The sequence below is a fragment of the Capricornis sumatraensis genome, chromosome 1 (genome assembly GCF_032405125.1).
Source record: "Capricornis sumatraensis isolate serow.1 chromosome 1, serow.2, whole genome shotgun sequence".
Classification (NCBI taxonomy): Eukaryota; Metazoa; Chordata; class Mammalia; order Artiodactyla; family Bovidae; genus Capricornis; species Capricornis sumatraensis.
In genome coordinates, this window is record NC_091069.1 from 3,253,436 (window position 1) to 3,278,607 (window position 25,172).

Here is a 25,172-nt window from a genome sequence, read left to right on the forward strand (position 1 = left end):
CGCACGGGGGCGGGACCCGGCCGCCGGCGTGGGGGCGGGGCGGGGCGGGGCGGGGCGGGGCGCTGGAGGCGGGGCCCAGCGCGCGCGGCGCTCGTGACGGCGGTTGCCAGGGTGAAAGGTCAGGCGCGGCGCGGCACTCCCAACATGGCGGCGGCCGGGACGGCGGCGTCGCCAGCGCGCAGCCTGGGAGCCCCGGCGGCGGCGGCGGCGGCGGCGGCGGCCCGAACCCGGCGCCCGCCCCCGGCGCGGCCCGCGCGGCTGCCCCCGCTGCTCGTGCTGCTGACGGCGGCGGCGGCGGCGGGGCCGGGCGCGGGCGGCGCGGCGCGGCTGTACCGCGCGGGCGAGGACGCCGTGTGGGTGCTGGACAGCGGCAGCGTGCGCGGGGCCACCGCCAACAGCTCGGCCGCGTGGCTCGTGCAGTTCTACTCCTCGTGGTGCGGCCACTGCATCGGCTACGCGCCCACCTGGCGGGCCCTGGCCGCAGACGTGAGAGGTGAGCCGCGCCTGGCGCGGGGGCCCTCCGCTGGCCTGGCGCCTACGACCCCCGGATTCTATCCTCAGGTCCCTCTCCCCTGGCCCTCTGGAGGCATCCCGCTTCGGCGGCCGCTGGCCTGCACCCCGGGTTCGTCCCTCGAAGGACCCCCCGCCCCATGGAGATCTGGGAAGTCGGCTGTCAAGTCAGGATGACAGGAACCCCTCTCCCGCCGCCGCCCTCACTCAGCTGGGGACATAGAGGCCTTCTCCGTTTGTCCCAGCCCTCCAGACCCTCTTGTTGAGTCTCTGAGAGCTTCAGTAACCACCTCCGCCCCAGGTCTTTATCCTAGCTGTGTCCTGACGTTCATCTCGTTCTCAGTAACTCCACCTGGCTGCCTGGAATCCCGGTTCTTTGAGGCTCCCGGTTCCTGCCCCGGGCTGCTTTCCCTGTGGGTCGTTCTTCCTTTTCCTTTGGTTTGGAGAGCTGAGCATATATAGTGGCTATTCAAAGAGGTCCAGCTGTGCTGGAGACCTCTGTGGAAGCAGAAAAAGACCTTCCCGCATTTCATTGGTTGGTTCCTTGTGCGTGGTCACGCAGCCTTGGACCAATCTGTCACCCACCAAACTTCTGGTCATGTTCCCACACTTTATTGACGCTTGGCTCTTTCTTATCACGGTGCAAATTGCTAATCAGCCACTAAGTTCTTGGCGTGCTCTAAATTGCACAGTTGTAGCCGTTTAAGGGTTTTGCAGCAGCCTTGCTACAAGCTGACTGCGCTTCAGAAGAGAACACGAATTGCTCTGAAGTGGGGGCCTGTCCGCAACAAGAGCAGGGTTTGGCAAGACTTTGCTGAGGCTGAGCTGACCTCTAATTATATATTTCAGAGGGCAAGAGAGTAACACATGGGCTCTCTTCCAGAACTGCAGTTTTACAGCCAGCCCTGTTGGGATTTTCTCATATCTAGACAGATTCGTAATGAAACTTGAAAAAAAAGTCTAAATTGGGCTTTTATACGGAATTGTGATTATCTTTAGCGGCTTCTCTTGCCTCAAGGTATTGGGCCTTCTTGATTCTAAAGTGTCTGTCCTTTGATCTAGTGTTTGCTTGGGCCGTTGCCGCTGGTCAGAACTGAAGTCAGAGACTTCATGAAATGGACGGTCTGCTCCATGATAGGTGTCCTTTAAGCCTTTGCTTTGTCATCAAACAAGTACTTTTAATAATAAGAGGACTTTTCAGTTTTCTTTTCTTATTGGGAGGCAGAAACACAGATATGTAAATTTTAATGCTCTTTGCTCTGGCAAAACGTTGTCATCACCTGTTTTGTGCATATTTTGATTTTTTTCAGCTTAGTGTGTGAAATACAAAAGTTGTAAATAGGATTTGAATATTGCAAACCATTGCATGGTTCAACCAGCATGTAAGGAGCCTTGGACATTGTCCCTGCAACTCAGAAGGAAAGTTATTTTTGAAACAGAAACTATCGGTTGCCAAAAAAGTTCATTCAGGTTTCTCTGTGTGTTCCCAGACACACTTTTTGGCCAATCTGGTAGTAAAATCCATTACCTAGTGGTGTGATTAGCCTAACTGTTGGCTAAAGAAGATTATGTTAAGAGAGTTGGGGGCTTCCCAGGTGGCACTCGTGGTAAACAACCCGCCTGCCAGTGCAGGAGGTGTGAGAGATGCAGGCTCAGTCCCTGGGTGGGGAAGGTCCCCTGAAAGAGGGCATGACAGCCCACTCCAGTACTCTTGCCTGGAGAATCCCATGGACAGGGGAGCCTGGAGGGCTGTGGTCCCTAGGGTCGCAGAGTCAGACACAACTGAAGCGACTTAGCACACATGCCGAGTTGGGCATTCTGCGAGTGAAGGCAGGAAGAGCAGGCCTGAGACAAAAGGAGGTGTGACTGAGAGTGAAAAACAGCTGTGGCTCCAAAGACGGGGGGAGGACGGGGGTCCTGAGAGCTGGACTGCCGGGGGCTCCCTGAGCACCAGCTCTAACTGGAGGCAGAGCCTGGGCGCTAGGCGATGTCCCACGTCAGGTCCCCAGAGAGAGCTAACCTGGGGACCTTGGGGGCCCAGCCTGGGCAGCGGGAGCAGAAGCTCTGGGCGTGAGGCCTGGCCTCCTGTCAGCATAAGCCCCAGAGGTGGAGGATTCCTGTCTTGGGGCCACTGACCGTGCCAGGCACCTGCAGGAGAGGGCCTGAGGCTCGAAGGGGTGCAGGGACCGCCCCCCCCACCCCACCCCCGCCCCGCCGTGGCTGTCTGCACACGAGAACGCTCCACTAGAGGAACCTGCTACTCGGATCCTGGGCTCCCACCTGACTGACCCAGGGTCCTTCCCGTGCCTCGTCTCTGTGAAGTCCTGGAGGAGCGTGCTGAGAACTGCCCGCACCCTCGCTGAGGAGGCTACTGCAGCCCCTCCGCGCAGCGCCTTGCTTCTGCCAGGGGCCGTCCCACGGGGCGAGGGTGCCCACACCCACACTGTCCAGTCTGAGCGCAGTCACTGCTCCCACTCTCACTGCTTCAGGCCCAGCCAGTCTTTGGTGAATAGGGGGTTCAGTGAGCCCCCTGGGGCACGCAGACCTGGGCCCGGGCCCGTCAGATGCCTCTTCCCACCCATCCTGAGACACCGCGTCCAGCCCACTCAGCTAGTCTACCCTCCACCCCCAGTCTCGACAGCAGCATGGCTTCTAGAAGGTGGCTGGTTACAGTACAGCCCCCGCTCCCTGACTTGAGGTTGCTGACGGTTGGGGCTGGTCACTGAGCTGGAGGAGCGCCTGCTGCCCGCCCCCCCCCCACCCTGCCCCAGCGCCTCGAGTGGCCTCCTCCACTTGCTCAGAGTGGGCAGGGGTCTGCAGGTCCCCTTGGCGGGACCTCTCTGTACACAGCGTTGGGGCACCTCTTTGTTTTCCTAAAAGATTTGGATTGAACTTGAGCTTTTTGCTGACATTTTTAAGATTTTGAAAATAATTGTTTTTCCTTCTATGAAGGTGGCTTAACAAACAAAAGAGTTACTGTGGGTGCAGCCAGATGTCCTTCCAGTGTTTATGTAGATCTGGCTTAGGCCTGTCACTTCTAAGTCCTTCACAGAACAAAACCCTACTGTGCTCCTGAAAATCCTTTTGCCTAGAGCTGTGATGTTAGCTCAGCCTCTGTGCCTCCTTTTGAGGTGAGAACTGAGACACCTGGTGAGGGTGGGCAGCTGCCCACCCAGAGGTGCCTCCACGATGGCCACAGAGACTTCCTCAAGGCCCACAGTGCCCGTCGGGGCCGCCGGATCCTGGGCATCTGTTCCAGCCCGTGTCTCCTCTGCCTCATCTTGGGGGGGTACAGGGAAGGTGTTCTATCATTGGCCCCAGAATGTTTTTTTAAAACAAGGTCATTCTTTTTAAAATGGAGTTTTATCTGGCTGCTACTTTCGGCCGCACTGCGTCTTTGCTGCTGTGCAGCCTTTTCTCCGGTTGACGCTCGGGCTTCTGACTGCGGTGGCTTCTCTCGTTGCACAGCGCTGGCTCTGGAGCGCAGGCTCGGTAGCTGAGCATGGGCTGAGCTGCTCCATGGCCCGTGAGATCTTCCTGGATCAGGGGTCAAACCCGTGTCTCCAGGCAGGCACATTCTTTACCACTGAGCCACCAGGGAAGCCCGCCCCCAGAATTCTTGATGAGAGACTCAGAGGAAAGCGGGACCTGGCAGGCAGCACCACCGCACAGCACCTGTGTGGCCGCGCCGTCAAGTGGAGGGCTGCGGGTGCCAGGGCTGGCCAGGCCCTCTCTTGCCTCCCACCCACCTCAGTCACCAGCTGGTCTCATCCACGTGGCTGCAGGCTTCATGCGCGTGAACTAGACCAGCTGATGGTTCCCACGGCCGCTCCCTGTCCTCTGGGAGAAGCGGGGGGCTGAAGGGGACGGGGTGCTGATGGAGCAGGACCCCACCTGGACCCTGGAGAGGCAGGTGGGCGGGGGCACGTCCCCCACACGGGGGCTACCCCGCACTGAGACTTGTCTGTGAGACCCAGGCTTCACTGCAGCCGGACCCAGAGGGACAGCGCCGCCGCGTGCCGCTTGGGACACTGAGCGGAGGAGCCCTGCTGCCGAATATCGCTGGCTTCACGGGCGTCCGCGGGACCCCGCCCCAGCCCACAGAGCCGGCCAGCATTCCCACAGGTGCTGTCCACAGTGAGCGTGCCGCAGCACCTGTGGGAACACACACAGTGCTAGCTTACGCACACCTGCGTGCAAGCACAGGGATGAAACCGCCCTGAGCCCGTCGCGGCCCTCTGCCCCCGGACGCTGAGCCAGAGCGCTACTCCAGGCTGCTCTGGGGGCGGGTGCAGAAGGCGCCCCTTAGCACACGCTTCCTCTCTGCCCAGGCCTGTGCGTCCTGAACTTGGAGCTTGCCTGAAAGGCCCTTTGCTCGGCCTGGAGGGGCCTCATGGGGGCCAGAGCGCCCTCCAGCGGCCCAGCGTGGGAGCAGGCGTGGCCGCGTCGCCCTGACCGCCCTCGCTCTCGAGGGTGAGGACCAGGAGGCTGCAAGGAAGCGAGGGGCGGGATTCTCTGAAACCCGAGGGGTTAATTAATCTGAACTGTAACCGTTTTCTTCAAGTGATGGATGCTTTACCATAAGTGTGACTTGTATAGACGTTCTATTAGAACTTGCCAAGTAATGGTGGGAAGTTTAACCCTGTGAGGATAAATAATATAGTTACTTGACAAGGAAACTTGAGATAAATTGTAGTTCGCTGTGTAGACATGTTTAGTTATTTCATGGGAATTTTTTTTTTTAAGTCTGTGATTCTAAAAATAGATGGGCTTGTGAGCGGAAGTGAGAAGCCGCCCGGGGCTCACCGCCGCTCCCTGTGGAGGCCCCGCGCCTGGCTGGCAGCTGGGGGTGGCTGGCGCGGGCCTAGTCCTGAAAGCAGGCGGTTTGCATTCAGTTGAGGGCGCTTCCCTCCTTTGTGTGTGGAGTCCCGACAGGTGGGAGAGGCAGGAGGAGGGGAGGACAGCAGCTGAATGACCGCAGACCCCGAAGCTCACCCTTTGAGACGATTTGCATTCTCCCTGATAAAACAGACCGGCTTCCTTTGTGCTGCCGTGAAAGCCGCCCATCTGCCGGGATGCCTGCGGTGGCTGTTAGTGCCCGCGTCACTGAAATCTTCACCTGCCTCCTTCCTGCGCCGCACCGGCGGCCTCTTTGAAAGGTGGACAAGGGCCACGTGAGGCGTCAGCAGGCTGGGCACCGGGCCCTGCCCCGGGCCGCCGCCTCGATGAGGTGCACGTGCAGACCCCAGAGTCCTCGGCCCAGTAGGAGCTGTCCTGTCCCTGCCGGCGTGCGGCGACCTGTGGACATCTCGGAACACTCTGTGCGTTCCCTGTCGGTGTGGACACTGTCCTTCAGAGGAGAGGATGGGCGAGGCGCAGTAGTGCCGCAGTGTGAGCAGGTGGATATGGGGGCAGGTCCTAGGAAGGTGAGCAGGACGCTGGGGTTGGCGCCCAGCAGGGCCACTGAGCGAGGGGCCTGCCACCCGGAGGGCCAGCAGGTGCCGCGTCCAGAGGGCCCAGTCCCGATGGCCACTCAAGCTGCAGGGGCAGCTTCCAGCGGAGGCCCCTCGGTCTGGTCTCTCTGTGGAGCATCCCCGGCTGCTCCCTGCAGGACTGAGGCCCAGAGACTCGCTGGCCAGTGAGGGTGCTTGGGGGGAGGGGAAGCACCCCATCTTGCTTCCGGGGGCGGGGCAGACGGGCTCTGAGGGGTGTGGGGGCACTGGCTCTCCAGGGCCGTCGGCCGTTCAGAAGCTGTTGTCAACTTGTGAGCAGGAGGGACGGCCCTCCGGCTGGCTTGCGCCCTGGGGCTGGTGGCCAGGGCCAGGCTGACCCCAAGCCGTCTGGGCTCCGGGGGCGCGGCAGCCTGCCCCTCGCCTCACAGTCTCGCTGCTCTCCAGGGCACTGCATGACTGCCCCTGGCCGGTCACTGCCAGGGGCTCGCTTTCTTCTGCATCCTCCTGTTGGGACACATTTGAAACTTGAGCCGAGGTGGGACTCATGTCCTCTCAGTATCACACGGGCCTGCTCCCCAGGCTGAGTCCCCAGGGCTGTGCCTGTGTTTGACTTTCGCTTCATGACCATTAGTTAAGGGCTCAGACCCAGGCTGCAGTGAACCCGCAGACCTCACTGGGGAGCGGTGCAGATCGCTTCTGTCCAGCGGGAAAGGGAACCTGAGGGCTTCTTGCCCTTCGGCGTCGGCCAGCTCTGTCCTGGAGGGCTGGTCCTGCTGGCTGTGGGCTCGGACCTCTCACCCAAGCCGGGTCTGTCAGTAAGCAGGTTGAAGGCGTGTGTGACTCCTCCTTCTGTAGTGATGAGTCATGCTCTTGGCTTTTGGAAAATTACACCCTGATGCTGACTTAGGAAGAACTCGGTGCAGGGAACCCTCACACTTGTAAATTTACAAAGTGTTTCATTTACTAGAGATATCCCAGGAAAGATCAGTCCAGCGTAAGTTTTTCTGAAACAGCATTTCAGCGCAGTCGGACTGATGCTGGGGCACTGCTGCTATTTCAGGGAACACCTCAACTTTTCACTGTTACCCTGGGAATAAGCAAGTAGTTAAAAACCTGGGGAAAGCCAAGGCCTTTCTTCTTGAAGCCACTGGCAGGTGTGCCCTATTTCGAAGGGCAGGGCCCATCTGCTGGGTGCCTGGGGTACTTGGAGCTTGGAGGCTGGAAAAGCAAAGCTGGTACCAAGCGTCGCCCCGTCTCTGCTGCTCTGCCCAGGGCATCTGTGGCCAGGACCCGGCGGTTCCCGGAGCTGGGGTGTCCCTCCCCTCCTCGTTCCAGGAGGAAGGCTGGGCATGGGGGTCGGTTGCGTTTCAGGAGGGGCGCCTGGCTGGGGTGGCCTCATGACCTTGAAGAGGAATGAAGCTGAGCACAGGCCAGTGGAGTGTCCACCTGAGGGGTCTGTCCTGTGCTGAGAGTGGGGCGTGTCGTGAGGGGGCGGTGTCACCTGCTGGCCATGGGGAGACTCTGGCTAGGGGGCTGGGGTGGGGGCCAGGCCCCCAGGGGCAGTTTGGAGGTTGTGGTCACCCCCATGCAGCCCTGTAAGCCGAGCCTGGGACGGTGGGGCGAGCCCCTGGAGCCTGCGGTGCTCCTTCGCGGTTGGGGGCTGTTGAACCAGGGCCCAGGTGAAGCCAGTACCCCTCTGGAGTCAGGAGGTCTGTGCCCGGGCCTGAGGCCTCCTCTCCCTGCAGCCAGTGTGCCTGGTAGCCCCGCTGGGCGCTGTCTGTGGCCTTCTGCCCCTGGAGCCCGGGGAGGTACAAACGGAGCAGGACCCGGGTCCCATGGTGCACAGACGTGGAACACACGCTCCCCACAGGTAGCCCAAGGCTCCATTTCCCCACATTTCATGAGTAGACCGTGCTTGTTAGGAAAACCTGAAAACAAAACCGCGGGGCCAAGCCCCACCGTGAAGACGGCTCCCTCGTGGGCGGCTCTGAGCATCCTCCCCGTCCCTCTATCTGGGCCCAGCTCCACGGGCGCCTAGTGTCAGCTCCTGGAGCCCTGTTCCGTCTTTTCTCTCTCTGGTCCTGGAGCACTGTCTTTATTTTTTTTTAAGATGGAGCAAAAGCTTGTCATGGAAATTCTCAGTAAGCCTTGAATCCCTGTGTTTGTGAGCTGGGAGGAGGTTGCAGAAGTGAGACGCTCTGGCAGGATGGACAGGCCGCTAAGTGGAGAGGACGGGGCTCCCTGCTCACAGTCGGCCGCTGGGTGGGGCGCGGTGACCCCTGGCCATGTGTCCTGCCCGCGTCTGCGCTCTGGCCTCACTGATGGGATGAGAGTGTTAACTGTTCTTCCTTAGTTGCTTGTAATTTGAGATTCCAGAAAGACGTGACCTGTGATTCAAGAGGGCTCTGTAATTGTTTCCATCCTTTCAAACGCCTTTAGGATGAACCAGCTTCACTGTGGCCACTTAAGTGGAGCGCTGTTCTGTCACTGATTGTAAAAGATGGAGCTGTGTGTTTTGCGTTTTTTTCACTTGATCTTTTGCTCTATGTTAGCATCAGTAAATACTTTTTACAACTGCAGAGGAAGAAGGCACGTATTTTTAAGCATAAGTGTAATATTGGGTGGAACAAAAGCAGTTACGAGTTGCCGATGTATACAAGCCTTGGTGTCTGTGTAGTACTTAGTGAGGCTGGTCCCTCTCCTTCTGGCCTGTCTTTACTGTAACCTCTGAAGTCTTAGGCTTAAGCAGCACTCAGAGAAAACTCATTTGCCATGACTTGTAGCCAGGTGACTGCTTTAGACTGGTGGTATCTGTCAGAACTCACCACAGCTCAGGGGCGGACAGTCGCAGGTTCCCCCTCAGAAGTCACCTGACCGCAGGAGGCGGTGAGCGGGGCTCGGGCCGGCCCGTCCCCTTGGGCCCGTCCTGCTCTGGCCCTGCTCTGCCCCCGTGTGTGCGCCCGACCACCAGCCCTCCTGCTTCCCCTGCAGGCTGTCCCCGAGCCGGCTGTCCCCGAGCTGGCTGTCCCAGCGAAGGCTTGGGACTCTTACTGTCCCGGAGAAGGGAGCAGGTCTTCCAAAGAGAGACCCTCACCTGGGGGTGCTGGGGAGACCCTTCCTCTGAAGCTGGCGACTGAAAGCGAGCCCCCGTCCTTGCCTTCACCTGTGTGAGCCACGCCTTGGGGTCTCCAGGGCTCAACTGCCCCGGTCCTCAACAGGACGGGGCCCCACTGACAGTCTTGCTCCTGCTTTTCAGACTGGGCGGCCGCCATCCGTGTCGCCGCGCTGGACTGTGCGGAGGAGAAGAACCAGGAGGTGTGCCGCACCTACGACATCCACTTCTACCCCACCTTCCGGGTGAGTGCCGCCTGCCCCTCGCACGGCCTGGGGGCTTGGGGAGGGTGTCTCCCAGCTCAGGGGCTTCTGTGTGCAGGGGTCACCTCTCGTTGCACCCCGTTGGATTGCAGGGTCACACTAGGACTGTGCATACTGCGCCTGCTCACACTCAGCAAGGCCTGTAGTCACGGGAGCAGCCGGCGCTGCCCTGAGAGCGCGTGCCCGAGTGAGACGGGGCCGCAGGCTCCCTGCCCGGGGGTAGGGGGGTCTGGGTGCCTGCTGGCTGTAGCCGGGGGCACCCTGCAGACAAGCCTGTCCCCATCTCTCCCGCTAGGGGGCGACTGGAACCTGAGCAGTGCACCCAGCTCTGTGTGCGTGTGTGTGTGCACGCGTGGGCCTGTGTGTGTGCAGTGTTGTGTGTGCACCTGTGTGTGCACACACGAGTGCGTGTGCCTGTGCATGTACACGAGTGTGTGTGTGCACGTGCCTGTGTGTGTGGTCCCTCGCCTCGCTGGAGCGCCTCAGAGGAGGGAAGCCGTGCCTTTGGAGGTGGCCTCTGGGAAGCTCGGGGGGCCCCTGCCCTCTCAGCCCTGAACCTCCCCGCTGTGTGCACAGCGCTAGCTGCTTCTCCCGTCCGTGCTGACCTGGTGACCTCGTGTGTCCGTCCGTGGCAGGGCCCTGCCCCCTGAGGCCCCTCCCCTGAAGCGCGGGTCCAGGCTTGGGTCCCCTCAGCACCTTCCTGTTGGGTTTGCCTGTTGTGTCTTGGCTTTCCCCACAGGGCGCTGTGCTGCGTGTGCGGGGGCCCCCCCTCAGCTAACAGGATGCTGCTGGGACCCCCACACGCTGGGTGTGGCTGGGACCCACGTCCCCATGTCCCGGCAGCTCGGTGACCGCAGGGGCCCAGCCCTGGTGTGCAGTGCTGGGTGGGGGGCCAGGGCATGGCCTCTGTTCGGTCCTCGGCCCGTCTCCCGCTGTCCCGCCTGTGTTCTCCGGGCTGGTGTGCAAGCCCTGTGTGTCTTCATCACGCCCCTTTGTCCAGCTGTGAGGGGGTGTCGTCACCCCAGCCGTCACTTTCTCCATTGTCTTCACTGAGTCTTTCATTCAAGGTTTTTAATGTTCACGTAAAATGCTTGTCCTCTGCTGGAAGACTCCTGTCGCAGAGCCTGTCTTCCTCCCAGGAGTCTGTGCACTGGCACACTGCGAGCCTGTGGGGGCAGTGCCAACCGCGGGGGTCCCGTTGGGGTCCCAGCCCCATCGGGGCAGAACCCGTGTGTGCCCGGGTCTGGTTGTACTGAGCAGCCCTCGTGAGTCTGGAAGAAGCACTGCCTTGCGCAGAGGCCCATAGGAGCGTGGTTCCATCATCAGTCAGCATGAGGTTCCTGGAGCAGTTAGACTGAAGCTTTCAGACATGATGGCCACTTTGTTGCTTAAAGATGAGACGTTTACACAGGCGCTGGGCAAGGCTGCTTCTTACTTGTTGTTGTTGGGTTTTTTCCTCTTAGTATTTTAAAGCGTTTACAAAGGACTTTACAACTGGAGAAAATTTTAAAGGTAAGGACACACTCGTCATCTTTTACTCTCCTAGACTCCTGCGTCCATCAGAGCGCGAATAGGGCCTGGGCGGGCCTGCCCTCCCCTCCCTCGGCAAGTTCGCCTTGATGCTGTCGGTCCTTTCTTTCCCAGAAGGGTTAAACAGCCACAGTTTCAGCAAGAATGTTTGCTTTTGGCAAATACGGTGGTTAAGCTCTTTTTAAGTAAACTTTTCTGCACAAAAGTTTGGAAAAGTGCATGCACCACAAGGGCATCCCGATGAACTTTTGTGGGTGGCCGCCCCCTGCCCCGGAGCCCGCAGATGAGGTTGGTTGTTCGGCCTGCCTCTGAACTTGCTGTGGATGGACGCATGCCTGTGGCCTGGCTCCACACCGGGGGCTCTGGAGCTCAGCAGTTTCCACGCTGGTCGCCGTAAGGTGGTCTGCGAGTGACTCCGCCATGTGTGCCTTGCGCCCTGGGGCCCCTGGGGTGGAGTGGTCACTCGCCACGGCCGACTCGCCTGTGATGGGGGCCTCCCCGCAGGGCCCGACCGAGAACTGCAGACAGTGAGGCGGACCATGATCAACTTCCTGCAGAACCACACGGACAGCACCCGGCCCCCCGCCTGCCCGTCCTTGGACCCCATTAGGTGCGTGTTTCTGTAGAAAAGGCGGCACATTTCAAGCTGAGTTTAATTTTGTAGAGTAGAGACCTGCATTGAGTGATGTGGGCACTGGTGTGCGGCGGCCTTGCAGGCACTGAAAGGCTCTGCTCTTCTTAAAAGGCCCGGTGACGTCCTTTCGCTCCTTGACAAGCGAGGCGACCGGTACGTGGCTGTGCTGCTGGAAGACGACAGCTCCTACGTCGGACGCGAGGTGCCGTCTGCGCCCCTCCCGTGTCTTGGGGCGTGTGTGTTGCGCTCATTAATTCTCGGAATTGCCTGTGTGTCATTCAGCAGGCTCACCAGAGAAGACTCGTTTACAGCGAAGACGGCTGGGACAGGGTGGGGGGCTGCCTCCCAGGGGAGACCGAAGCAGCTCCTGCGTGCCGCCGCCTCCCCTGGGCGGCCAGGTGGGCTTACGGTGGACGTGGTCCCCAGGACACACAGCGTCCCTGAGGGTGTCCTCTGTCTCGTAGGCGCTATGGTCCAGACTCTCTCTGCTGTATTCTGGACTCCCAACTTTATGCCAAATCCAGTGCCCTTCAGCTGGCTGACCGGGAAGGGGTGCTGTCAGCCTCCCAAAGCAAGCCCTGTGGGTAGAGGGGAGGCTGCGGCGTGGCCCCCACTCACCTGGGGGTGGCCGGCCCCGTCTGACGGGGTAGGCTTTGGAGGGGATGTGGGGAGCACAGCTCCGACCCCTCTGAGGGTCTGCACAGCTGCTGCTGTTCCTGCCCTGGCAGCCCCGGGGGCCTGAACGTGCAACACAACAGGGGTGTCAGTGATGGTCGGCCTTAGGGAGGAGCTGCGCTGAGAGGCTGTTGTTAGTTTCTGTAAGAAAGCACGCTCATCCGCGCAGTGTTTCCTGCGGACCCCGCCACCCACCAAGAAGATGACGTGTCATCTCGTCACCCAGGTGATCTTGGACCTGATTCCCTACGAGAGCATCGAGGTGAGGCGGGCGCTGGGTTCCGACGCAGCCTTCGTGCAGAAGCTCGGCGTGCCCTCCCTTCCCTCCTGCTACCTGATCCATCCGAACGGGTCGCACGGACCAGTCACTGTGTAAGTGGCGTCGGCTGCCCTCCCGCGCCGCGTGGGCTGCCCTCCTGCACCGCGTGGGCACTCGCTGGTCTGGGGGGACTCACCACCTGGTCTCCAGAATAGAAAGCGGGGGGACCAGCTCTGGCCCCACATGTGGCGCTCGCCTTGTGAGACCCACAGAAGGAGCAGGATGCCGCTGGCCTCTGCAGTGGGGCCCGTGCATCGTGAGACAAGCTCGGCTGGAAAGGAGGCAAGTTGAGTCGAGGCTGGGAGGGCGTCACGGGTGAGAGAAGGGTGCCTTCTGGAAGCTGAGCTGCCTGCCGGGCCCCCGCCACAGCCAGTGGCCAGGGCCAGCCCCGCCTGCATCCATGGAGCTCTTGGTGAGTCACCACATGTGGACAGGGCCTCCCCCGCCGAGAAGTTTACTGGGACACCGAGGGCACCCTACCCAGGAGCCTCAGGCACGTGTGGTTCCTTGGCTGTCTGATATTTTCTAAAAAACAATGGAATTCAGGGTAAGCAAGGAGGTATCTGGGGTCGAGCTTGAGCCCCTGGGCTCGCAGAGCTGGCCACCCAGCTCAGCAGACCTCCCCAGAATACACCCCTGAATACACTGCCATCTCGTTTCAAGGGAAAACGCTCGTTTTACGTTGAAAGTGTCTCTGTGACCTCGGCAGGAAAAGACGATGCTTTCAGCGGTAGTTGCCGCACCTTCCCTTTGGGAATGAAAACGGGCTCTGGACCCTTTAGGCGACCCCTGAGCCGCCTCGGGAGGGTGGGGTCCTCCAGTGACCCCACCCCTGCCCCCACCCACAGCAGAGGGCCTGCACCACAGTACTTGGGAGCCCCTCACTGCCGGACCCCAGATGCCCCGAGTGGAGCTGGCAGCCTGCAGGCAGAGGGTCTGAGGTCAAAAACCACAGGTTTGGACAAAACTGATCCTGGCAGGTGCTCACACCAACTGTCCGGGCCATCTTAACCTCCCCGCCAAACAGAAATGAATCCTATTACCTTTCACACCTGTAGGTCACGCTGTTTCTGGATTTGTCTTATATTCTCAGGTTGGGGGCCAGCTCCTCGAGGCCCAGGCTTTGTCACCATTCTGCCCGCCCCCCTGCCTCAAATACCTGCAGTAAATGCTCAGAGACTGACTGGTCTGAGCAGACCACTTCACTTGGGGGGTAGGGGGCTGCTCTGACACTCTTGCCGAGACGCCTCCCAATGGGCCAGACCCTGGAGCCTGCTTGAGCCCACACCTGCCCTCTTCTTGTAGTGGGAAGCCTCTCCGGTCCTTTTTCTCCTCTTACCTGAGGTCACTGCCAGGAGTGAGGAAGAAACCAAGTTCCCTGCCTGGGAGACCCAGCAGAGAGGAGAGCTCGGAAGCCGTGGTCTGGAGGGACTTTGACAGGTGAGTGTTCTTCCCTAGGAAGCTGTGGGAGCGGCCGTGGGTGGGGGTCCAGGCCCAGGGCTCCTCTGGGTGGCTCATTCAGAAGCCCACTTCCCACCTGCTGGCCACTTGGGGATTCTCCCCGTTGTCTGCTGGTGGGGTGTCCTGGGGGCATTCCTCTAGGTGGGGTCAGGCTCAGGAACAGGGGGTTTCTAGAGAGAGAGATGGGTTCCCCTGACCTGGCCGTGTTCACCCCCAGGTCAAAGCTGTACACGGCTGACCTGGAGTCGGGGCTGCACCACCTCCTGAGAGTGGAGCTTGCTGCACACAGGTCCTTGGCCGGCTCCGAGCTGAAGACTCTCAAGGACTTCGTCACTGTCCTGGCCAAGGTGCATGGGCATCTGACCTGGGGCGGGGCCCCCTGGCCGCGGGGAGCCAGGCCTGCCTGGGGACATACGTGGCAGGGACAGAAATCCCTGCTCTGGTGGAGTCCCTGTGTAGGGTGCTGGAGACAGCGCCGGGTGGGGGCGTGTGGAGCGGAGAAGAGGGAGTTGTGCGGGAGCGGGGCTCGGTGCCGTCTAAAGGGCTCGGTGTGGTCCAAAGGGGGCACAAGCCAGGCCGGTTGTGAGTGGGTGGCAGACAGCAGGATGAGAAGGGAGCACGTGGGGAGCAGGGCGTGGGCGGGAGGCCTGTGTATCTGGGGGTCGGTGGAGATGGAGGGTGGCGGGCTTACAGGGAGGAGACGCCTGTGGCCGGCGCATTGGGTGGGCCCTGGGGGTGGGCCAGGTTGGCGTGCGCACCATTAGTAGTAGGTGGGGCAAGGGGTGGCTTTGTGCTTGTTCAGGTCGGGAGGTGGGGAGCTGTCGGGCGGCATCCATTTCCTGCTGAGAACTCTGCACTCCTGAGCTAAGAGTCCGGGCCCGCGGTCTGTGGGCAGTTTCAGGCAGTCGGGGGTCCCTGCCCCCTGGGGTGGATCTGCACCCTGTCACGCTGGCCCGGCAGCCCTGCTGTGGCCCTCTGCTCTCCGACCTCAGAGAGAGCCCAGACCCTTGGGCTGTGCCCACCTGTTGGTCACCTTTGATCCTGCGCTGCCTCGGGAGGAATCTGCTTCCAGAGGCCACTCTCTCTAGCCTCTGACGTGGTCTGACAGGATCTGAGTTTCTGGTTATTATTGCCTGAGAGACGAGGAGACTGACTTTGAAATGATTCCCGCTGCCAAGTGTGCAGCCCTGATACATGCATGGCCGTGCACTGAGCCGCGTCCAGCTCTGGGACCCCCTGGACCGCAGCCCGCCAGGCCCCTCTGCCCATGGGGTTCTCCAGGCAAGATACTGGAGCGGGTCGCCATTTCCTCCTCCAGGGGATCTTCCCCACCCAGGGATCAAACCCGAGTCTCTTAAGCCGCCTGCATCGGCAGGCGGGCTCTTGACCAGTGGCGCCACCTGGGAAGCCCCGCTGACACGGTAGCTCATCATCAGTACTTCGGCTGGTCAGAGTTTGCTTGGTCAGATCGCTTAGAAAATCACAGAGCTAGAACTAATGCTTAAGGGAATAGAAAGCTGCATGGTGTGTCGCAAAGGAATAAATGAAAACTGTCGAGACAGTTCTCCCCCGACAACGACCTCAGAGGTCAGAGCTCTCGCACCATTCTCGTTCCTTTCAGAAAATGCCCCCTGGCTGCCCAGCTGTTAGCACATCAAGACGGGGGTCTCTCTCTGCACACGAGTTCTTTGGCCTCGTCTTTTCTGGTGTCAGGCTGGAGGGCATGCACGGCCTATAAGATCAGCATAGCTTATTCTTAACAACTTTCCTGAAGTTTGCTTAAACTTGAAGTGCTGGTCAGTGGATAGTGATGCTCTATAACTGATGGAGGAAAAACCCAGACTTCGCAGACTTGAAGACGTGGTGTGTTTGCTCGGCCGTTTGGTCTCAGCACTGTCGTTCGGGCGGCGTCAGCCCTTAATTTGCACGTGTAATTGGCAGCATCTAAGCGAAGGTCCTCACAGGACAGCCGTGGGCTCCTCGCTCGAGGCTCCCCTGGTGCCGCCAGCATGGCCTGAGTGTCCATGTGCAGCTGAGCAGCGGGTGGCACTTGTTTGCACGGGAGCCTCGAGTGTGCACACCTCTTCAGTCCGCGGGCAGAGCCAGTGGGGGGCGGGGGGATGGCTGGTGGTGGCGGGGAGTGAGGAGAGCAGTGGATGGGTGTAAGTTACACTGAGGCACGCGGACTGAGCAAGCAGACAGTGACTTCGGAGAGGCCCCCGGAGCCCTTGGCAGTGTGACGAATGAGGCCCCTGGGTGGCCGTGGGCCTGTTGTCGGGCGTGAGGGCAGCAGTGGGCTGGAGGAAAGGGAAGGTGCGGCCCCCCAGGCCGCCTCGTCTGTGTTCTGGAGAGACCTCCCACCCGGTTCTCGGGCAGCCGGATGGGTCGGGTCAGGGCAGGCCTGGTCTCAGCCCCCGGGAGGCCGTGCCTGCCGTGGGGGGTGCTCCCTGAACAGTCCCTGAGCGTGGTCCTTCCTGCCCAGTTGTTCCCTGGACGACCGCCGGTCAAGAAGCTGCTGGAGATGCTGCAGGAGTGGCTGGCCAGCCTTCCACTGGACAGGATCCCCTACGATGCCGTGCTTGACCTGGTCAACAACAAGATGCGGGTGAGGCGGCCCCTTTGCAGAGGGAGGTCTGCCCGGGGGCCCCTCGCTGCCCCCCTGTCCCTGGTCTGCTGTCCTGGTGTCCATGACGACCTCCCGTCGCTCCCGAGGACAGGGTCGGGTCAGCTGGCTGAGACGATGAGGGGTTTCCGCAGGGAGGTAGCACTAGGGTTTCTTTTTTAATTTTTAGCAAACTCACCTAGATCTCACATCTGAAAAAGGAGTAAATAAAGACAACATGTCCAGCTTGGACGCCCTGGTTGAGCTGCCTGGCCTCTGCAGCCACAGGCCCAGGGTGTGGGCTCCCTGGGGTCTGGTCTGGCTGCCTGACAGGTGCCAGTGTCTGGCCTGGCCTCCCCTCCATGGGCCCCAAGCTGAGTGACCAGAAAGTGGCTGAGAGCAGGACCACGGCCCTGGGGCCAGGCCTGTGTGTCGCCTGCAGGGCCTGAGGGGCCGTTTGCAGCCCGCACTTCTGGGCTGTTACAGGCTCAGGCCCGTTAGCTCTCTGCCCGTTAAGTGAAGATCCTGTTTGTCCTGGCTGAGAATTGTCTGATGATTGAATTCCTTTATCATTATTATCAGTCTTCTGTAAATCTCATTACAACTAATTCTAACGCGAAGCGATGGCGGGCGTCCTGCACGCTTCCTCGTGCTGGTTCATCACGGCCCAGGTGGACACTTCCCTTCTCCCAAAGGATGGGCCACAGCTCCGTGTTCTGAGAACTCTGTTAGTAAAATAAAGACTTTTCTCTCGTTTGTTCCTAGATTTAACCGTATTAGTAGTTGATAAAGTTTTCAAACAGATACTCCCTGTGAAACCACGCAGTTGAGACAGGAAGGTCACCAGCTATTGTTAATTTTAACAATTCAGTATCTGTCTTTCTCTCCTTCTCTCCATACCCCTCTCCGCCCAGATTTCTGGGATATTTCTCACTAATCACATAAAGTGGGTTGGATGTCAAGGAAGCCGACCGGAGCTGAGGGGCTACTCATGTTCTCTCTGGAAACTGTTCCACACTCTGACTGTTGGAGCCGGGACCCACCCGAAGGCCCTGGATGGCACAGGTGAGCAGCCCCCCTGCCCTGGGCCACCTGCATGGGTGCTGTGCTGCCTGCAGAGGGCGACGGGCTCTTGGGTGCCCGGGTCTGTGCCGAGGAGGGTGGAGGCGTGTGTCTTTTCAGGAGCCCTGCTCAGCCCCTGCCCCAACGTGGGAAGCACCCACATGTGGCCCATCCCTCTGCCCTGGAGGCCAGAGCCTGGCTGACCCACGGGCCGTGCATCTCAGGGCTGGGAGGGCGCTGGCCAGGAATGCCTCTCGGTGTCGGCGCCTCTTTTTTTTTTCACCTTAAGGAGTGTGAGACCCGTTGGGGGAGGTACGTGGTGTCTTATTTATAACCAGTCGCCTGAAGCAGTGCACACTCCGTGCGCCACAGCGTCTCTGGGCAGGCGCTCAGGTGTGCCCTGGCCAGGGTCTTCGGCCTCAGGTCCCCCCGAGCCTGAGGGCAGAGTACCAGCCAGGCCTGGCGGGGACGATGGAGGGCTGGATGCCCTCCCCACGCTCGTGCCCTGTGTGGGTGGTGGCTGTCTCTCGCCATGCAGCCTGCCCGTGGGCAGTGGCTGTCCGGGAGCCCTTATTGGCCTTCTGCCATGTTGGTTCATTAGAAGGAAACTCCCAGGCCCACAAGGGGCGGGGGTGACACACAGGGCGGCAGGAAGTGGGGCCACGCTGTGTCCTTCAGATCGCTAAAACCCTGCTGGATTTCTGGATCCTCTCTGGACCGTGTGGTATGTGTGCCACGGTTGACCTAGGGCCCTGGCAGCCTTGGGGATATCTGCTTATCTTGTGGTTTTGTTCTTTAATCAGTAGGTTCACTGACATATGTATTGAGTCAGAGTGGAGTCTTTGGACCCACACGGTTCGATATTCTTTCCAGTAAAATTGTAAAATTATTTTAGAGTTACCTTTTGCTGTGTAACAGACAGACCCCAAATGCTATGGCTTGAGACCAGCACAAGGTTTTTGCTCCAGGTTCTGGGGCTCAGCGCTTGGGACAGGCTCACCTGTGGGCTCGCTGAGCGGGTGGGAGCTGAGTGCTCTAGGCTCGGAAGCTGGGCCCTCAGGTAGTGCAGCTCCCTTCTGGGCCTGGGTGTCACTTTTACCACAGTCTGTGGCTCAGACATGTCTCCTCTGGCCCAGGCTGGGGGGATGGGGGAACACGGCCCACCTGTCAGGGCACAGCAAGGGGGCCCACGGGCTCTTAAGGCATCCCTGCCGCTCCTGGCCCAGGGGGCGTTGGATGTCTACTCCCCGGGGCTGGTGGTGGGGAGGTGCTTTAAACCACGGCTTCTCTTGAGAATCACACAGAAGAACGTGTTGAGTGCGTTCAGGGGGAAGCTGGGGCTCCAAACAGCAGGTGAGCTCAGAGGCTTAGCACTGCAGGCGGGCGCCGGCCGGGGCCCTGGAGCCTCCACTGCCCGGACCTCATGCTAACAGGGAACGCTCCGCAGAGGACACGGAGGTGGTGACCAAGAGGGAGGCCAGCAGCCAGGATGCTCTGCAGACACCGCGGGGCCAACACCCATGGCCTATGGGCGGCCAGGGCGCAGGCGCACAGCTCGAGACCTCGGGCATCCGTCCCCTCGGTCAGTGTAAATGGAAGCGGTATCCGAGGAGTCTGTCTCACGCTGAAAGAATTGGGTCAGACTGAGACCCGGATTATGTCTTGGAAGGTTTTTCCTCTCCTTATTGCACGCTTAAACCCCATCGACTAAAAAGCCTGCTGCGCCTCTAATCCGCCCCAGGTAGGGTTTATGGTTCTTGTCCACTTTAAAGATTAGGGCGGCCCGAGTGTGCAGAGGTTCGGCAGGGACGAAGAGGGGAGGATTACCCGCCAGGCGCGGCAGATGTCGGCCCAGGGCCCGTGGCTGGGAGCGCAGCCTGGCCACAGAGAGTCCTTAGCCCACGCGGGTAGCCTTGCGCTGGGCGCCCCCGCTGCCCATGGGAACATGGCGCCAGGCGGTGGCCACGTGCTGCTTGGGACCTTCTCTGAGGGACGTGCAGGACCCGCCACGCCGATGCCCCCGGGGCCTCTCCCGGCAGGCTGGCTCCCCAGCCCCTGCCGGCCGTGGGGAGAGAGGCTCTTGAAGGCCTGCTGTTAAGACGGATTCAGTCTCCGTGACCGCGTCTCCCCCCACCACTGCCTGCCCCCCCGGCTGTCTTGCTGCCTTTCTTCTAATGCTGACCTCTAATCTGTCTAATCTCACGGGCCTCTTGTGCCCACACTCAATCCCCCGCATTAGCTGTCTGGACAGGACTCTGGTCCCTCCCTGTGGCTGCCCCCCGAGGGCTCGTCCATTCATCTCAGTGCCTGCGGCATCCTGATGTTGGGGGGGGTGGTGCTTTCTTCAGATGGGGTGTCCCCCATCCCTAGGGCCTTTACGCGGGCACCGTGTCCCATTAGGGTCTGTTGGCACACTGGTGGACACCGTCTGTGTGGCGGGTAGATAAGAGGGTTTCCTCACACCGAGAGGCTCAGGCTGTCTGAAAGAGGGCAGGTCTACACTGGCCCGCTGCCTGGAGGCCTGCTGCCTGGAGCCCCACCGCTGCCGACCCATCCGGGAAAGACTGGCCACAAAGACCGGGGCTGGAGTCACGCCTGGAGGCACTTCCTGAGGCCATATCCACGCTTGCTTGTAGCAAGGATTTCAAAGCAAAACAAACAGAGATTTCGAATGAGTAGCCACCATGGCCCGGCCCAGCCTTTGGGGCTGCTTGTAGGGCAGGAGAGATGGCACATGGGACGTAGACGCTGGCCTCTGGGCTGGTCTTGGGGCTGGGGGTCCTGGTGGACCTAGCCGCTCCAGGCCTCTGGCTCGTTCCCTGGGGACCAGCATGGGCCTTGGAGCAGGTCCAGCAGCTGGACACAGGCAGCCACCTGCCCAAGGGGTGCACACGTTTGGTGCAGTGTCGAGGGGGTGAGCAGCCAGCATCTGGTGGCCATGGGCACCTGGGAAGGAGCCGATTTCTCCCTGGGGGCTGGCCCGTGGCCCGCATCAGGCACTCGCTCGTCCTGGCTTCTCCAACGGCCCCGCAGACCCTGCAGTGCTGGTGGCCACCGTCAGGCGCCTTGGTCCCTCCACAGGTCTCGAAGACGACCCGCAGGCTGTGCTGCAGACCGTCAGGAGGTACGTCCACGTCTTCTTCGGGTGCAAGGAATGTGGCGAGCATTTTGAGGAAATGGCTAAAGAATCAATAGATTCCGTGAAAACCCCGGACCAAGCGATTCTCTGGCTTTGGAAGAAGCATAACCTGGTCAACAGCCGCTTGGCAGGTGAGCACAAGCCACTGGGTGGCCGAGCCTGCGTGGGGCCTGAGTGGGTGGCGGGGGCGTGCCTGAGTGCCACCCTGCGTGCGGGGCTGCCTAGCCATGGGGCCCATGGCTGGGCCGTCTGTGTGGACCAGTTTCCTAGTGACCTTGCCGGTGGCTGGCAGGCCACAGCCATCCCCAGCTCCCGTCCCGGCTTCCCAGACGCTCTCACGCTGCAGGGCTCCCAGCTGTGTGGCTGTGGACGTGCCCTTGCCCGGGGGAGCCCACTAGGCCCCCGAGTAAGCACAACGGTTCGGTGGAAGATTTTTGGAACACAGCTCACTGTCAACAAGGGATTCTAGTGCCACTAAAACCTGCCCTCAGATCTTAGACCAGACCCCTCAGAGTGGTTTTGTTTGAAGAAAAACTGGGGCGCGTGTATTTTCTCAGAGTTAAGTAACTCAAACTGTTCTAAATCACTGGCAGATTAAAATTAGGCTTAAACATAATCCACCAAGAAATAAGTCTTAATAGAGATGAATAGAAAATGCCACCAAACGGTTGGTTTTTATTTAATCCACTGTATTATAAAAACATATTACAACTAAAGCACTAAAGAAAATTGGTTTTTCTGGACGTTGGGCTGAGGGCTGCGGGTCCAGTCACATGGGAGTCATGCCTTGCCCGCAGCTGCAGGTGGAGGCCCGTCCGCCGCAGCCCTGGTTCTGACGGCTCCATGTCCAGGGCGTCAGGGCCCTCCTGCCCCAGCTGCTGCCCACCCCCGGCCCCGCCCTCACAGGGGCCTCGTGGTGACCCCGTCGTGGCAGGCCTCAGCCCTGGAGCAGCCGGCGAGACCCCAGCCAGGCTGCCCTGAGCGGGCACCGTGTGCCATATGCAATGCTGCGGGAAGGGGGCCTGAGATGGGGCCGCTCCTGTGCCTCCGTGTGTCCCCTGGCCCCTCCGTCCCGCCTGTGGGTTGAGGTCTGTGTGGTTCTGTGGGACGCGCCCTAGCAGCTCCTCTCCATCTCAGGGTGTGTGTTTCCAGACCCCAAAGGGGAGCGCCAGGGCCGTGAGGCCACATGCCCTGTGGCCCCTGCCCAGCACAGCCTGCCCCGAGCGCCCCTCTAACGAAGTGGCTCCTTGACGTGTGCTTCCAGAAGGACTTCGGGGTGGCAAGGCGTGCCCGGTCAGGTCAGGGAGTCCTAGGAGCCCCTGGGGCCACACTTGCTGTCCCCCGGGCCTCTGGGAGCCCCGGGGTCCACGGCCGTCACTGCATTGCGAGTGGAAGGGAACCTGCCGCTCAGAAGTGCAGCTGTGCGTGCGGGGGGTGCACGGCTCTGCTTCCAGGTCTCGCCCCCAAACAACGGCTGACGGCCCAGGCCGTGCTCTGCCCACGCGTGTGCGGAACGAGGGAGCGAGTGAGCCGGGGGGAAGGTGTGGGAGAGGGGCCTCTTGGAGGCCTTTGTACCCATGGGGCACCTTCGGGAAGGGAGGACGGCACCTTGGCACTGGCCAAGGTCAAGGGCGCTGAGCCAGGGACTCCCCCAGCCACTTCTGGTGTTTGGGGCAGGGTCTAGCCAGGGGAGTGAAGGTCCCCACGTGGGGACACTTCCTGTGCGGTGAGTGGTTCAGGGAAGCCGGCGGCTGTGCAGGGCGGGGTGGGAGGGACAGGGTGGTGGGCGGCGGGGAAGCCCCCGGGGTGCGGGGCAGGCGGCTGGAAGGTCTCTTCACCGCGGCCCTCCTCCTCCTCCAGGGCATCCAAGTGAGGACCCCAAGTTCCCAAAGGTGCCGTGGCCCAGCCCAGACCTCTGCCCAGCCTGCCACGAGGAAATCAAGGGCCTGGGGACCTGGAACGAGGGCCAGGTGCTGCTCTTCCTGAAGCAGCACTACGGCAGGGACAACCTCGTGGACACATACTCCGCGGACCTGGGGGACCCCAGCGAAGGCGCCCCAGCCCCGGGCGAGACGCGTGAGGGCAGCCAGGCTCCCCCAGAGCAGCCCCCCACAGACCACGGAGCCGAGAGCCTGCGCCCACCCAGCCTGCTGCCCCCCCGGCCTCGCCTGTCCGAGAGGTCGCAGCCGGGCCTGGGCCTGCCGCTCGGGAGCCGGGCAGGGGGTGAGGGCCCCCGGGGCGCCGAGGCGGCCGCGGCCTTCCTGGGGATGGGCTTCTCCAGCCTGGACATGAGCCTCTGCGTGGTGCTCTATGTGGCCTCATCCCTCTTTCTCATGGTCATGTACTTCTTCTTCCGCGTGCGCTCCAAGCGGTGGAAAGTCAAGCACCACCATCCGTCCGTGTAGGACGTGGCTAGACTGCAGAGCTGCCTCCAGCAGAGCTGCCACTTTGCTCTTCAGATCAGGGACGTCGTCCACACTCCGGACCTGGCGGCCCCTCACGGGGTCCTTCCGCTCCCCGCCTGCGTGGCCCAGATGTGTCCCCTGCAGATCCTAGAGCAAAAAGACTCTGTTTTCATTATTCTGGGTCTCAAAACAGAAGTGGGTGGCCAAGCCCCAGGAACAGGACTTTCCGCCCGCTTTCACCTCAAGCTCCTTGACTGCAGGGCCTCGCTCTGGGAGTCGGGGAGAAAAACCCACACCCTTCCCCCTGCCGTTGGGGCCTGCCGCCCGCCGCCCTCTGCGGCTCCGTGAAGCCGGGCTCTCAGCGATTCCCTACGTTTGCGCCTCTCAGCTGCTGGTGGTCTCTGGGGCTCCGAGGCAGCTCAGGACCAGGGAAGGGAAGCTCCGAGTGTCGTGTCGGGGGTGTGGAGGGGAGGCGGGCCCTTCAGAGGCGCTGTCTTTGTTCGTCAGCCTGGTGACATGAGGCTGTAAGGGGGTCCTAGTCTGTCCACCACACAGACCTGGAGCGCTAAGCCCCACCGTGGCAGAGGGTGCTCTGTGGGGTTCCAGAGGCACCCTCCTCCTGTGTGGTCATCCCCAGCACACACAAGTCCCCGGGAGAGCCCCGCGCTCAGTGGGAGGGAGATGGTGGCCCGCAGCGGGGCAGGCTGTGGTCTCGGCCAAGCTTCATTTTCCTGGAGCCGTTTCACCACAGGCTCCCAGGCTTTGATGATTTAATTGTCTAATATTGAATGGTTTTAACACATTATTTGTAAAACCCAAAAAGCTCAGCAGTAAATTTGCCTCTGAAATGTAAACGAAACAGGAATAACCACGGCAGGGAGCGTCTGCTGTGAGTGTGAGTGTGTGACTTCGGTGGGTGTCGCGGTGTCTCCCACCACGCCTGTCCCGCGCGCCAGTCACTGTGTTCAGTGAGCACCCCGGCCGCCCGACAGTCTGGGGAGGAGGGGTGGCTGACTCCTCAGGCAACTGCCTTCAGCTTCGTGGTCCCCTTCAGTGGGAGGTGTGACCTGGAGGCCTCTGGGCAGGGAACGCTCCACTTCTCTGCCGAGAGCTTTCTTCTGTTTGACACTTTTTAATCCCTGGAAGCCTTTGTGTTTTAAAAGCCACGGGCTTGTCTTCATGGCTGAGCTGCGTGCCTGGGTTACTGAAGACACCTGTTGTTTCTTTTCAACTTGAAAACTGGGCCAGTGTACACACAGCCCAAAGGAATATACTCAGAACCATTAATTAAACTGCCTTTGGTTTGCGCCAAATGTCGTTTTCTCCCCTAAGTACGTTTTTTCAACAGCGGGAACTGGGATGATGCTGTGAGTGGACGGTCTTGTGTACTTGACAGAACCCAGTGAAGGGCGACATTGGCGTTCAGGGTTCCTGACAATATTGCAGGCTGAGGGGCGGCAGGCCAGGGTGGCCGCGGCACTGTGTCCCGTTGCTGCTCAGAGCTGGACGCTCCCTTAAGGCAAGGGTTAAGTTCCATTTTCTAAAGTTGTAAGTATTGAGACTAATAAATATGATAGTTCAGTAATTTAAATGTATATTTATTTTTAATGGAAGGATTTTGATTAAAAAGAAGCTAATTGACATGGAAATGTCACTGAAATTTCTTACCTGCAAGAAAAATAAACATTTTGTATTTAAGTAAACTCTAATGTGCACATTTTAAAAATAAATCCGATATTTGAAAAAATTGTAGTTGTTTTGAAGTAAAACTTGCTCTACCAGTGATGGGGTGTCTGGCAAGGGTGTATGGACTGGACCTCTGAAATTTCACAATGTCCAGTATTGAATCAGAGACTCTTTGGAAGACAGCCCAGGGACAGGCAGGTGAAAGACAGGAAGTCCCCAGTAGTTAGTTGATCTTCTCAGGGCCAAGCTGGACCGAGGGAGTGCGGGACCACAGCCCCCCTCTCGTGAAGGGGAAGAAGGAGGGGATGGCAACTGAGATGC

The 25,172-nt window shown here is 60.3% G+C and overlaps 1 protein-coding gene across 1 annotated transcript; it reads left to right on the plus strand.

The window, feature by feature from the left end:
* The first annotated feature begins 144 nt into the window (after positions 1-144).
* QSOX2 (quiescin sulfhydryl oxidase 2) lies at positions 145-24,886 on the plus strand. Its single transcript, XM_068974959.1, has 12 exons — positions 145-493; positions 9,220-9,320; positions 10,802-10,850; positions 11,373-11,478; positions 11,614-11,704; positions 12,404-12,549; positions 13,802-13,936; positions 14,175-14,304; positions 16,440-16,562; positions 17,474-17,624; positions 20,703-20,891; positions 22,621-24,886. The coding sequence occupies exons 1-12, from the start codon at positions 145-147 to the stop codon at positions 23,163-23,165; spliced, it is 2,115 nt and encodes a 704-aa protein (XP_068831060.1). The 3' UTR covers positions 23,166-24,886.
* Positions 24,887-25,172: the final 286 nt, after the last annotated feature.

Excerpts from the sequence above, each read along its gene's own strand:
- QSOX2 (XM_068974959.1), top strand. The coding sequence starts at position 145 with ATGGCGGCGGCCGGGACGGCGGCGTCGCCAGCGCGCAGCCTGGGAGCC. Across the intron at positions 494-9,219 it reads CCTGGCCGCAGACGTGAGAG|ACTGGGCGGCCGCCATCCGT; the intron begins GTGAGCCGCGCC and ends CCTGCTTTTCAG. Across the intron at positions 9,321-10,801 it reads ACTTCTACCCCACCTTCCGG|TATTTTAAAGCGTTTACAAA; the intron begins GTGAGTGCCGCC and ends TTTTCCTCTTAG.